This window comes from Populus euphratica, unplaced genomic scaffold (genome assembly GCF_000495115.2).
Source record: "Populus euphratica unplaced genomic scaffold, PopEup_1.0 scaffold165.1, whole genome shotgun sequence".
In the NCBI taxonomy this organism is placed as follows: Eukaryota; Viridiplantae; Streptophyta; class Magnoliopsida; order Malpighiales; family Salicaceae; genus Populus; species Populus euphratica.
In genome coordinates, this window is record NW_011500050.1 from 291,188 (window position 1) to 304,441 (window position 13,254).

Genomic DNA, 13,254 nt, shown 5'->3' on the forward strand with positions numbered 1-13,254 from the left:
ATATATCAAACCTATATAAAATATTGAGCACAACATCTATTAATTAATTACATAAACTAAATAAATAATGTAACATTAATTTAAATCAAACTTATTCAAACTATTTTAATAGTACAACTACTTTATTATCAATTATCTATATAAATTCAAATTTCTATATATTTACTGAAAATTTCAACTCAACAATAAAATTGATAAAATATAAAATGAAACCATTAAATAATTTATTATTTATTTCATCATAAAATATCTAATTCGCAAATTCAAAATAAATTTTTACAAAAAAAAATATATATTTTTACAAAATCTTAAACAAACAAACCCTAACATGTACATATCGTACATTCATATAATAATTTTTCATGAGAAAAAGCTATAAAAATAAGTAAACACCCACACAAAATACATATACCACAAAAATATACAGTAAAAACTAACATTTTAAAATTAAGTTTAAATAAAAAATAGGTGGTTTTGCTTCTTTAAAATGAAGAATCTTCAATAAAATTTGAATCGAATTAGGAATGCTGACAAACTGAGTGTTGGGATGACTGAATTTATAATAGAAAGTTGATTTATGATAAAATTACGAGAGGGGGGCTCATGTTGTTTATTGTAAATCAAAATGAAGGAAGAAAAAAATAAAAGAGTGAGAGAAGAGGGTTATTCGTTATGTCATAAATTAAATATTATAGATGGATTTAATTAATGAATTTAAATCTATTGGTAATTTTATATATAAAAATGACACGGCATCATACTCTTTTATTTTTTCATTTTTTTTCTTGTTATAATTCCGTCAATATATATTGAGATAATAGTTATGTTGGTGTTTATTAATGGATACTACAAGGACATATTCAATAAAAAAAATTCACTATGATCTACTAACAAAAATATTCCTTCAATGCATCCGTTTATATTTATCAATTTTTGATAGTGCTTAAAAGTGTTTAGTCCACTCGATTTAGCTTTTTAGTTGATATTGTTGAGTTAGTGGAGGTGATTTCAATTCAATAAAACTTTGTAACAGGACAAATCTAACGAAAGCTATTTATTGTTGGATAATATAAGGATATAATTGAACGATTGATCAAATTACATTCGTAAAATGGATGTTTAAAAAAGAAAAGCAAAAGGATAGCATAACTTTGTCCAAGAGGTCAAATTGAGGCCGTTAAAGATCCATAACGTAGTTGTCCCCACAAAGGCCATTAACAGATAGCCAAAAACAAACACCACCAGCCTCACATTATCACATCATTTTGGACACAAGAAAGCATTATAAAGTAGTTTAAGACTTCAAAAAAAAAAAAATATTGACAATGCATCTTTCCTGTACATAGAGCTAACCATTCTTTTTAACCGTCCAAATAATTGAATGGAATAATTTATCGAACAAAACGTATATAGTTTGTAGTTCCCAACATGCCCATAAAGGCACACCACGGATTTGAAATATTTGACCAAAAAAAGGTAAATAAATGCAATAATTCTTGCTGATGATATTTATAGCTCAATTCTTAATAGCACAGTCTCATCCCACCACCACAGATTGTAGCCTGATGCTCTGTACTTGGGTGTTTCATAGGAGTAAGTCGAACCTTAATTGTAATTTTAATATCATGTCTCCATTTTATTTTATTTTATTAGCTAGTGAGTTATTAATTGGACCATGTATTGATCATGCATAAAATATCAATTTTCTATACCATGCACTCACTCCACAAGGGGGGGGGGGGGGGGGGAACCCTTGAAGTACAAGATTTATTTATTTATTTATTGTGGTGAAATGAAGTTCTAGATTTTAGAGACTGTAATCAAGCACTGGGAGATCCTACAAAGATCCGATGCAAGGGCATCAATGATTTTTTTTTTTTCTGGCAACTTCACCAGAGATCAAGACGCAAGCACAAACGTGCTTCTAAAGAATATCTCTCAGCAAATGTTCACACCATAGGAGTAGATGAGAAGAAAAGTAAACACAAAAGTTTGTGGGATTCTTGTTTGACGAAGATATGACCCCTCAAGTGGGGTCCAATATGGACATGATATCTGATCTTATTGGCTACGGCTGACTTTGTAGGACCCCACTTGGCGGCTTTTTGTCGGATATGCCCATGCATGGATCAAGGGTTTGAGGCTCGATCTTTTCTTAAATTCTTTCGTGTACATGGACAGTCAGGAGCGCGTAGAAACCATGCCCACGTAGGATTTATAGGGGTTTGGCTGCCAAGAGAAAGAGAGAAAGTAAAGAAAAAGTAAAGAAAAAGAAACTAAAAGGAAGAGAATATGTTCTCATGGAAGTTAGTGGTCTTGTGATTTATCTTTGATTGATTGATGAAAACAATAAATCTATCCGTTCATTTTCGCGAACCATAGAAGAAAGAAGGGAAGGAAAAGAGAGAAACCATCTAGGTGGTGGCCAAATGATAAGGATTTGGAATCAAGAGGTTTGTTCCTTCTATGGTCTCAGGTTCGAATTCTTGGTTGCTCATATGATGGTCATTGGAGGTTTACATGGTCGTTAACTTCAGGACCCGTGAGATTAGTCGTGGTGCGCATAAGCTGGCCCGAACACCCACGTTAATCTAAAAAAAGGGAAAGAAGAAAGAGAAACCAGCTGGCCCGAACACCCACGTTAATTTAAAAAAAAAAAGAAAGAGAAACCACCGTGATCTACAGCAACAAGAGAAAGGCTTTTTGGTAAGCTTTGCATTCGCATGCCCACCAAGCTACGCAAAAAGATGTTTTAGATTTTAGCTTTGTGTGTGATGTAGGCAGTCATGTCGTAATCAAATCTTACTGTGTGCCGCTTTAATCAGATTTCTGTTTAATCCTTTTACTTCTTTGATGGAAACTTTTCTAAGGGATCCAATGCGGCTCCCTCTTGTACTGTGCGTTTTGACTATTCTTTTACAAATTAATTCATCAATTAAAAGCGGCAAAAGAAAATGAAGTGCAAATGGCTATAATAAACCTCAAGAGTTAGAGAAATGGTGGACAAGGGTTTGCTTGTTTTCTTGAATTCAAATCTTAATCTTAGTATCTGAATTTATTTTTAAAAACGCACAAAATTAAATGAAAATAAGCCCCATTTGGAGAATAAATATAGTTTTGGCGTGTGGTTCAAAGATATCCCTAAATAATCTAATATAAAAAAAAAAAATTGCTGCAAAATTGTAGACTTCTTTGCTGGTTAATGGAAGACACCGAGAAAGAGGACAAAGGAGGGATAATAGTGGAAGTGGGATTGCAACTGAAAAGAGCAACAGTTTTAATCCTGTAATCTATTCCTCGTACACAAAAGGGAGGAAGAAAGGTCGGAGAAATTAATAATTGATTGAGAGGATGCTAATTAGTTGATTGTCTTATTGCATCTAAGCTTATGGGCGATTACGATTACGATTACGATTAAAAAAAAAATCTTCTAATGAATACATCACTACATCCGAATAGTGCATTTAAAATATCTAGTCAATGTTCTTTTTTAATTTGTGGAATTATATATGCTGCGAATTTTTATTTGGTGGGAATTAAACCAGCATTGTTCCATCTAATTTTTTTTTAAATCCATTATAAGCTTAATTAACAACGCAGTAAAAACTATGAGTAAAATATTGTTCCTCGCACTGTTATGGATTAAGATTCATTACACTATTGACTATCATAGTGTAATTGTTTTTCATCCTTTAACTTTTCCATTTTTTTATTTTGATTTTCTTTTTATTTGACCCAATTAATAATCAAATTAATTTTATTTATTAGGAAATCGTAAGGTAAAAAATGAGGAGGAAACAATTGGCTTTATCCGACTTATGTGAAATGTTTATTATAGCCCTTATAATTTCTGAATTATAAATATTAGGTACCTTTAATTTCTAGAATCTTTTTAAAAAATCAATTTTAATTCAAAACTTCATTTTTTTTTTAATCAATTTTAATTCAAAACTTCATTTTTTAAAAAAAAATCATAAAATAATTTATTTTTTTCAATCACGCAACCCTTATGTTTTTATAAAAAAAATCTAATTAAATGAAAAATAGGATCATGATCTAAATTGTTAATTTGATAAGTTAATTCTAGTTAAGTCGAATTTATTTTTTTATTTTTTGAATTAAATATATTTATTGTTAATTTTTTTTGCATTTACTATCTGAAGACGTGTTGGAGGAGCTGCATTTTTCTTTTGGGTGAAAAGCATTATCAGCCCTGCGACGAATTCCGTGTCAAATAACAAGTTACAATCTAAAATGGCATCGAATATTTTTCTTTTTCTTTTTCTTTATACAATTTTCCAATACTCAAATCCCCGACAAACCTTTTGCACGTAGCGAAATCATATAAATTATACTGCTGATATTTCTACGAGGTTCGAAACATATTAATCTTTCTTTGAAAATGACAGTTTACTAAAAGTATATTATACAATACAACAAAATCAAACAATTCCTTAGTAGTACAGGAAATTCCAATACGAGGCAACATTCTTTATCATCCTTAAATGTTTCATTAATGTTTTTCCTGAACTCGTGATTAACACTTAATTATACTTGTAAGTATTTTATACGAAGGTTCAAGTCAAATACTTAGGTATTAAGGCTCTTGAGCACACGGAACACACGCAATCGATATAAAAAAAGGGCAGCTTGTAGCATCCAAAAATTAGGGTTTGATATTTCAATTTGTAACCATTCATGAAAAAAGATAGTCTCTGTACACTAAGGCTAAGAAATGTAGCAGTGGAGGGTCATTCAAAAGGGCATGTATGGTAGTGACGGATCTTCTATCTTTTATTTTACAAGCAACAATCCTTAACGTGTCCTTTTACACATAGGAAGGATCCTTAGGAGATGTTTGTTTTGCTTTGAAAAATACCCTATGATTCAATTATTATTTTTATCATGGCCAAAATTATTCAAGTTTTCAGGTGATTCCCTTCACGTTGTACGTGGCCCCTGCTAGTTTCTGTCTTTAATTTCATTGCTATCATGGTGCCCATAAAGAACCGCAGAGTCTTAGTTAAAATCACGGTGTTATATGGCCCGCAGGGAAAGTTATTTCTTGATACTGTTTTTATGGCACTTAAATTAATGAAATGACCATCTCGCGCGGAATCATCCACTTTGCAAAGAATTTTTGAGCGTTGTAATCATTCTGGGTTAGAAGACATTTGAAGACTCTTCGTAGTTGAGAATAAAGAGGCTTAAACAATGAGTTAACCATCTTTTTTATTTATATAAATAGTGCAGTACACAACAGCAATGTTAGGAATTATTACACAAGATCAAATCTATACATTATACTTATAAGTATAATTGTTATAATATACACCCTATAATTCAGCACTTCTTATTATACACCTCCTTAAGCTGAGGGTGGAGACTCTACAAAAAGCTTGAACCGAAAATGAAGAATAGTAGGAGCATGAAATATGGGATCCGAGAACGCATAACTAGCATCCAAATTATCACCAAATTGTAGACACAAAAGTAAGAGTAATACATGGATCTGACAATAGATAATGAAGCTATAAAGCTTTAAGAGTCCCGTCAACTAAGTCTTATATTCAACTCTAGTAAAAGAGCATACAATCGTTTGCTGTTTTTCCAACTTTCAAGAGATAGGCGTAGTGCTGAAATACACAAGATAAGTTGTCACAGTCCAGCCGAACCTGTCAGATATTATCTGCTTTGGACCTTACCGCCCTCACGGATTTGTTCTTACTGATTACATATGACCTCAAAACACATCTGACAAGTCAATAACCAGCACTGCTAATAAGATAAACTATCAAGTCCTCACTTGCTGATGTGGGATAGTACATAAGCAATAGTCGACTTATGATCATCAGCATTACTAGTCTAATTAGCATCGGTAAAACCATAAAGAGAAAAGAAAGAACTATGAGTAATATGTAAATCGTAAGAAGTCATACCCTTCATATAACACAAAATACATTTAATGACAACCTAATATGCATCAATAAAAGCATGCATAAACTAATATTTCTTGTTCATAGCATAATAGATATTCAAACTTGTAAAAGTGAGATATTAAAGAGCACCGGTAATTTGATGAAACTATGTAGGATCATAAACAAATCATCAATCATCATATCCAATTTAGAGGAAGAAGCAGGAGTATCAACAAGTTTACAGGATGGCATACCTACTCTATAATGAATATCAAGTGTATAGTTATGTTGTCGTAGCATGATACCCATGCTGGTAGGTTGAACTTCAATCCTCAAAAAGCAATGAGCAACACCTAAATCCTGAAGCTTGAATTGTAAGCTCAGCAATTTAATTAATCGGTTAAGCAAGATTGAACTAATACTAGTAAGTAAAATGTCATCAACATAACTAAGAAGATAAAAGATGTCATTACCCATAGACAAAATGAATAAAGAGATATCAACCTTATAAGTATAAAAATTAGTGGAGAAAAGATAATTACCCAGTTGAGTATAGCAAACTCAAGAGGCTTGTTTTAATCCATATAAATACTTGTGTAGCCAACATATATAAAAGGAAAAGGTAGGATAAACAAAACCTAGAGGTTGCTATATACAAACTTCTTTGTAAAATGTCCCATTGAGAAAAGAATTGTGAATATCAAGCAATAGTTGGTTTTAGGTGACATGACATAAGGCAAAGTGTTCCATATGACACATAAGGATGCAGCTACATTTTAGTTTGATTCCTTATTTGTTTATGTTTTATTTGATCCTGGGGTTGCACACTCTTTTATAGCAAATAAAATTATAGGAAAACAGGAGGAAAATTCATGAAGGGTAGAAAAAAAGGTTCTCTATTGATCATTTGTATAGGGAAATTAAAATTGATGTTAAGAGGTGTGAAATGAGTCCAGGCCTAATACTCTTAGAGTTGCATGACTTTGATGTCATCTTGGATATTGATTGGGGTGTTTTTTGATGTAATATGGGAAGGACTGGTTCGAGGAGTATGAGGAAAGCTTTCAAGGACTTAAAATAAGACTCATCATCGCTATGGTATTAACACTTCCCTCAAGGTATGATGAGTATATGAACTATAATGATGCATCAAAAAAGGGAAAGTGTTCCATATGACACATAAGGATGCTAGAGCTACCCCTAATGTTGTGGCAGGTACATTTTAGTTTGATTCCTTATTTGTTTATGTTTTATTTGATCCTGGGGCTGCACACTCTTTTATAGCAAATAAAATTATAGGAAAATAGGAGGAAAATTCATGAAGGGTAGAAAAAAAGGTTCTCTATTGATCATTTGTATAGGGAAATTAAAATTGATGTTAAGAGGTGTGAAATGAGTCCAGGCCTAATACTCTTAGAGTTGCATGACTTTGATGTCATCTTGGATATTGATTGGGGTGTTTTTTGATGTAATATGGGAAGGTTATAGCTTATACATCAAGGAAATTAAAGTCGCACAAAGTATATTATCCAATTCATGATCTGAACTAGTTGTTATGGTATTTGCATTACAGGTATATAGACATTACTTATATGGATCTCAGATAGACATTTACACTAATTATAAGAGTTTGAAATATTTGATGACTCTAGAAAAAGTTGAATATGAGGCAGGGATATGGGTATAGTTGATTAAAAACTATGATTGTATTATAGATTATTATTCTGAAGGGTAAATATTGTTGCAGATGTTTTTAGCTACAAAAAAAAAAAAGTTTGATTTGTGTTTAGATTCAAAGTACTAGATGCCTAACAAAGTGATGTTAAAATGGAAAAAGTAAGGAATAAGATTAAGTTGGAGTTGAAACTCCATTTCAAATTATAGAGGATGAGATAAATGTAATGGAAAAATGCATATATTTGCCAGAATATAAGACATTAAAAAATAAAATATTAAAATAAATCCATAAATTGAGGTTTTATTGTATACTTTGAAAGTGTTAAGAGGTACAGAGACTTGAAGGAATTCTATTCGTAGCCAAATATTAAAAAAAAAATAACGAAGCATGTGATTAAATATAATATATGTCAACATGTAAAAGTGGAATATCAAAAGTCAGTTAGGCCATTATAGTCATTACTGATACCTGAATGGAAGTGGAAGTACATCATTATAAACTTCTTGTCTAGTTTTCCTAGAGGGAAGAGAGAATATGATGTTATCTAGGTAATAATAGATAGATTGACCAAATTTTGTATTCTTTTGCATATAAAGATAGCAAATTTGGTTCATAAATTGGCTAAATTATACTTAAAAATAATGAGATTAGACGAGGTACCAGTATTGATAGTGTCAAATCAAGATTCTAGATTCGCATCTTAATTGTGGCCTAGTATTCAACATGCTCTAATGATGTGATTGAATCTAAGTACAACTTTTCATCCTCAAATTGATGAACAATCAGAAATAACAATTCAAACCTTGTAAGATTTATTGAGATTGTATATTAGATTTTGGCAACAACTAGGAAGATCATCTTCCACTAATGGATTTTACTTATAATAATAATTTATTAGACTATTATAGGAATGGCTTTACAAAAAGCCTTGTATGGTAAGAAGTGTCGACCCCTACGTGTTGGGAAGAAATATGAGATAGAAAATTGATATGGTTTAAATTGGTTCAAGTCACCTCAAAGAAAGTGAAGATGATAAAAAGCAGGATGAAAGCAGTGTAGGATAAGCAAAAAAGTTATGCAAATATGAGAAGAAGACCTCTTGAATTTGAAGTGGGAAATCAAGTGTATTTGAAGGTTGCGTCTTGAAAACACTTGTTATATTTTGGTGTAAAAGAAAAATTAGGTTCGAGAGATACATTGATCTATTTGAAGTGGTCAAGAAAATTGGGTTTGTAGTATATCAATTGATTTTGCCCTCAAATTTAGACAAAATTCATAGTCATTTTGATGTTTCGATGTTGTGAAAGGCGAAAATAGATTGATCCGGAGTGTTACCCCAAATCCCTATCATATGGAGGAAGGCTCGACCTTGGAATTAAAACTCCTGAGGGTGCTAGATCACAACGAGAAGGAACTTAGGAACAAGAAAATTCATATGGTAAAAGTTTCATGGAGAAATTCTCAAGTCGAGAAAGAAACTTGGGAGAGGAAGTTTGAAATAAGAAAGAAATACCTAGAATTTTTCTTAGAAACAGGTATGAATTTAGGTTTTGGGGTGAAATTTTAAAAAGATAAGGAGAATGTAAACTCATGGTTTAAAAAGATGAAGGGAAAGGACGAAGAGCTTTAAGGAAAGTATGGAAGCTCTAATTTGGCTAGTTTCCAAGCATTTTCCCTGTCTAAGCAAATAAATGCCCCTTGAATGTATGCAGTGTCGTGTTTTTATGCTTTTAAAGTCAGTCTCTCTCCTAACTAGCTTTATCAATATCTATGTTTTGCATAAAAGTTTCGGACGTCATTTGTTTCAAGTAATGGAATAAGTTTTTTCATGGGTTTGGATATTCATAAAAAAGCTGAAAAAAGGATGATAGGGAGTGTGAAAGGGTTAGTTTTTTAAAGTATTTTTTATTTTAAAAATTTTATTTTGGATATTAAAAAAATTTTAAAATATTAAAAAAATTAATTTAAGATAAAAAAAAATATTAAATTTTATCGAAAAACAGTTAAACAGTATCATAATCATGTTTCTTCCTAGTGGTTGAAAGGTTTAAGGTGTTGATTGCTTCGCCTGGTTGACCGAAGCTTTCATGTCAGAAGGTTGGGGAATTATATCACAAATATAATCGTTACAAAATTGATCTGTAAACAGGGGCTAGGCATTTGCGAAAATTGAGACAGTTGACCAAAAATTCCTTGCTCAGTCATTTGCGAAAGGAATTCATAAATAATTTTGGTATATAGAGATGACTTGTTTCTGAAAAACCTGATGAATGGCCAGATGCTATAAGCATCCTTCAACAGTTTCTAAGAACCTTTCGATCATTTATAAAATATTCAAGGAAGAAAAGGGAAATGCAAAGCTGCATTCATCAGAACTGAGGTGGTAAATTGAACATAGAGCGCCATTATAAAGAACTGCCTCAACATGGTTTCTCATCAAAAACCCAGAACTAATAGCATTCAAGCCACGCCAATGAACACGGTGTTGCCACATAGGAGAAGACAGCCACGTCAATGAACACAGTGTAGCCATGTAGCCTGTAGGAGAGGACAGAATCACATATTGGCGGAGTTTGTTATATATGACACAACGACAGTGATGTCATCGAGTTTGCCGCCATAGTATCGGTACCCAGCATCTTGAGCTGCAGTGGAAAACGGTGTCTGCCTGTTCCTATCCACTGCTCGCTGACGTGCCAAAGCTGCAATCTTTTGAGCAGCTGCTCCAGGCCCTAAGCCAGTTCTTATAGCATGCACCACAACAGCAGTAACCTCATTGTTATATAAGTTGTCAAATAATCCATCTGTCCCAGCTATAATGACATCACCAGGAGCAACAGGAATTGTAAAAACCTGAGGCCATTAATCCCAGAAGGATGCTCGGGTCAGGATAGTCATTGTTGTTCAAATTTCACACGGGTTACTCTTTGAATTAAACTCAAATCAGCATCTAATAATTTTGAAAAAAAAAAAAAGACATTGGGAAAGAGTACTTCTGCATTCAAAACTTGCAAATTGCTGAAGCTCAAAATAGATTAATCTTAACTGACTCATTTGCCTTGTTGATGAGAATGAGACTTCAAAGCTGAGGGGGAGAGAGAGGGAGGGAGTTAAATTCATAACATGGATTTAGCTATTATAAAAGGTTGTTGATGTGGCAGCATATGAACAAACAATATTTAAGATCAATTTAGATAGAAACTGATAATAGCAAACCCAGGAAAGATTTGTTTGTATTGCAAACATATAGACATATGTTACACATGAAAGCATGTTACAATACAGTACAAAGCTTATAAACACGCACAGACAAAACAGAAATGAATAAAAAAAAGAGAGAGATTAGAGGGCGTTAACTGACCTGCCCAGAGCTGGGTAGATCACCTCCATTGCCACTTTCCAGTTGATATGTAAAATTGAAGCCATGCTGCTGCACTGGGGACTCAAAGACAGTACATCCATCTCTAACCACCATGAATCCACTGTCTCCCAGATTAATAGCACGTATTCCCTGAGGGAAGAAGTCCATATAAGACCACGCAGTCTTGAGCAGTAACTTTCACTTGGTGAGTACTTAATAAAGCATCATTGACGAAGCAATTAAAAATAAAAAATAATAAAATATAGGCACAGACATATAGAAGGCAAGTCTAGTAACAATCTTCACCAGAAGTTGACCGGTAAAAGAGAGGATATGCTTGCAGTAAGATATTTCTTTGTGCATTCCAATCCACAAGAGCTAGAATTTTGCTAAGTTCCCATAGCCAAATATCTTCAGTCTAGGGTCAATCAATCAACATAATACCCAGAATAAATAGATTGGAAGGTACGCAGACTTTGTTTATGATGACTTACGAAACAAGGGAGGCCTTTGCTTTTTATCTACTAGATATAGAATTAAGTGATTGTATTGTCTTACCAGGATTTTAGTTATCAGAAAGAGTCTGAAATTGAAATACCATAGTAGAAATTAAAACCCTTAAACTTCAAAAATGCTACCACTTTTTGAGACTTCATGTTATCAAACACAGAAATGGACTATCCATCTCCATTACACTAGTTTAATGGATGAATTTTTCATTCTTCAAGGAATAAGTAAGGAATTTAAGTGCCTTGGAAGATTGAACCACTGATTCTGACTGAAAACAATAGCCAAAGCACCATATGCCACAACATTCCATCTATTATAATATTAAGAAAGCAGCTGGGTGTAATTTCACCTGTTAAAGAAGAAAATACCTCACTTTTAAGGGTAATGATGCAGGCCGTTGAAGAACCCTGAGCTTTTGTTTTTGCGTGAGCCTTCTCCAACACCCTGGCTGGGTCAAAGGAACCATTGGGTTCCTCTTGAATTGCACTTACTGAATGAGACATAAGTTCACGAGAAAATTCCCCTGCATTGACTCCTACGTCTGCCCAGCCTCCTACACCATCTGCTACACCTATAGCTTGTTCATCTTCACATATGAAGTGAGCATCTTCCCCACCAGTCTCCTCCTTATCAGGGTGTGGCAAGTAACATGATCCAGAGTGCAGCTTCAAGTTTCTGTAATCAACAGTATTCCTGAACTCAATATTGGGCAAATAAGTGATTGTAAAATGGCTCCTTTTTTAATCCTAATTTCATTTGCAAGATTGTGTACAGTGTCCCAAACCCTTGTTTCACTACTGCCACACCCATTGAAAATAACGGGAAACCAAGAACATTTATACCACAATCTTGTGATTGACTTCAATGAAATTATAACTCTAAAATGAGTTAGCAAAGAAAGAAAAATAATTGAAACAAACAGAAGATAAGAACACGTACTGGCCAGATACCACAGTGGAGTCCACCACCTGTTCCTCGCGAGAATTCCCATCAAATGACACATCTTGAGCAGCTCCAGCAGAGAAACACACAGAAGACGAAGAATAAAAGTTCTTCAACAATGTTCCAACAACTAAATTATTTGCCTTACCGTTCCCTCTCATTGCATCAAGCATAAAGTTTCCACACACCAAACGATTATTTGGCAACTCCCTATTTCTCATTTTAACACTCCATTTTAGACAACTAGAACGACTTCTATCAGAGAAAAAAACAGCACTGGGTTTTGAAAACTCCAATCCATTCCCACAAGTGGCAATCATGTCATCAATATGAACATCACCAAAGACAGCTTTAGAACTGGAAGCAGCCATTGAACTCCTAACAAGAGACCTCCTTGATGAAAATTGACTAGTCTTCGACACCAAAGGAATCGAATTTATACCAACAATAGCTCTCCTCAATCCAAAATTCAGTTTCAAAAGAACCCCAGATGGCATCTTATCCTCTTAACCGAAATTCAGTCACTCTTTTTGCCAAAACAATAAATTTCATTTCGTCCAACATAAAATTTGAACAAGTCCCGCTGTAACAACAAATAATTCTCAAGAACCTGAAATGGGTTTTCAAATTTGGAATTTTTACGTTAGAATATAGAGATATAAATGAAACAAAAATAGAAATTTTAATATCAAGAAAACATACCTTTTTCGGATTTTTCGAGAGATTGATGGTGAGAAAACCTAAAAGACTGAAACTTTTGTTTTGTGGTTAGATAATGGAAGCTCCGAAGAAGGTATCTGGGTGGTCTTTCTCGTCGGAGCCCCCCCCCCCCCTCCCCCCTCCCC

At 33.3% G+C, this 13,254-nt stretch overlaps 1 protein-coding gene across 4 annotated transcripts; it reads right to left on the bottom strand.

Annotated features, from left to right (window-relative positions):
- Positions 1 to 9,816: 9,816 nt before the first annotated feature.
- On the bottom strand, positions 9,817 to 12,920 carry LOC105107655 (probable protein phosphatase 2C 80). 4 transcript variants are annotated; one of them, XM_011001656.1, is made up of 5 exons: positions 12,407 to 12,920; positions 11,836 to 12,160; positions 10,958 to 11,107; positions 10,136 to 10,449; positions 9,817 to 10,087 (listed from the first exon to the last, which is right to left on the bottom strand). In XM_011001656.1, the coding sequence occupies exons 1-4, from the start codon at positions 12,904 to 12,906 to the stop codon at positions 10,153 to 10,155; spliced, it is 1,272 nt and encodes a 423-aa protein (XP_010999958.1). In that variant the 5' UTR covers positions 12,907 to 12,920; the 3' UTR covers positions 9,817 to 10,087; positions 10,136 to 10,152. The 4 variants fall into 4 exon arrangements, with proteins under 4 accessions (XP_010999958.1, XP_010999956.1, XP_010999959.1 ...); XM_011001654.1 differs by having other exon boundaries at positions 9,817 to 10,077; positions 10,119 to 10,449; XM_011001657.1 differs by having other exon boundaries at positions 9,817 to 10,449; positions 11,836 to 12,142.
- Between the last annotated feature and the right edge of the window lie 334 nt (positions 12,921 to 13,254).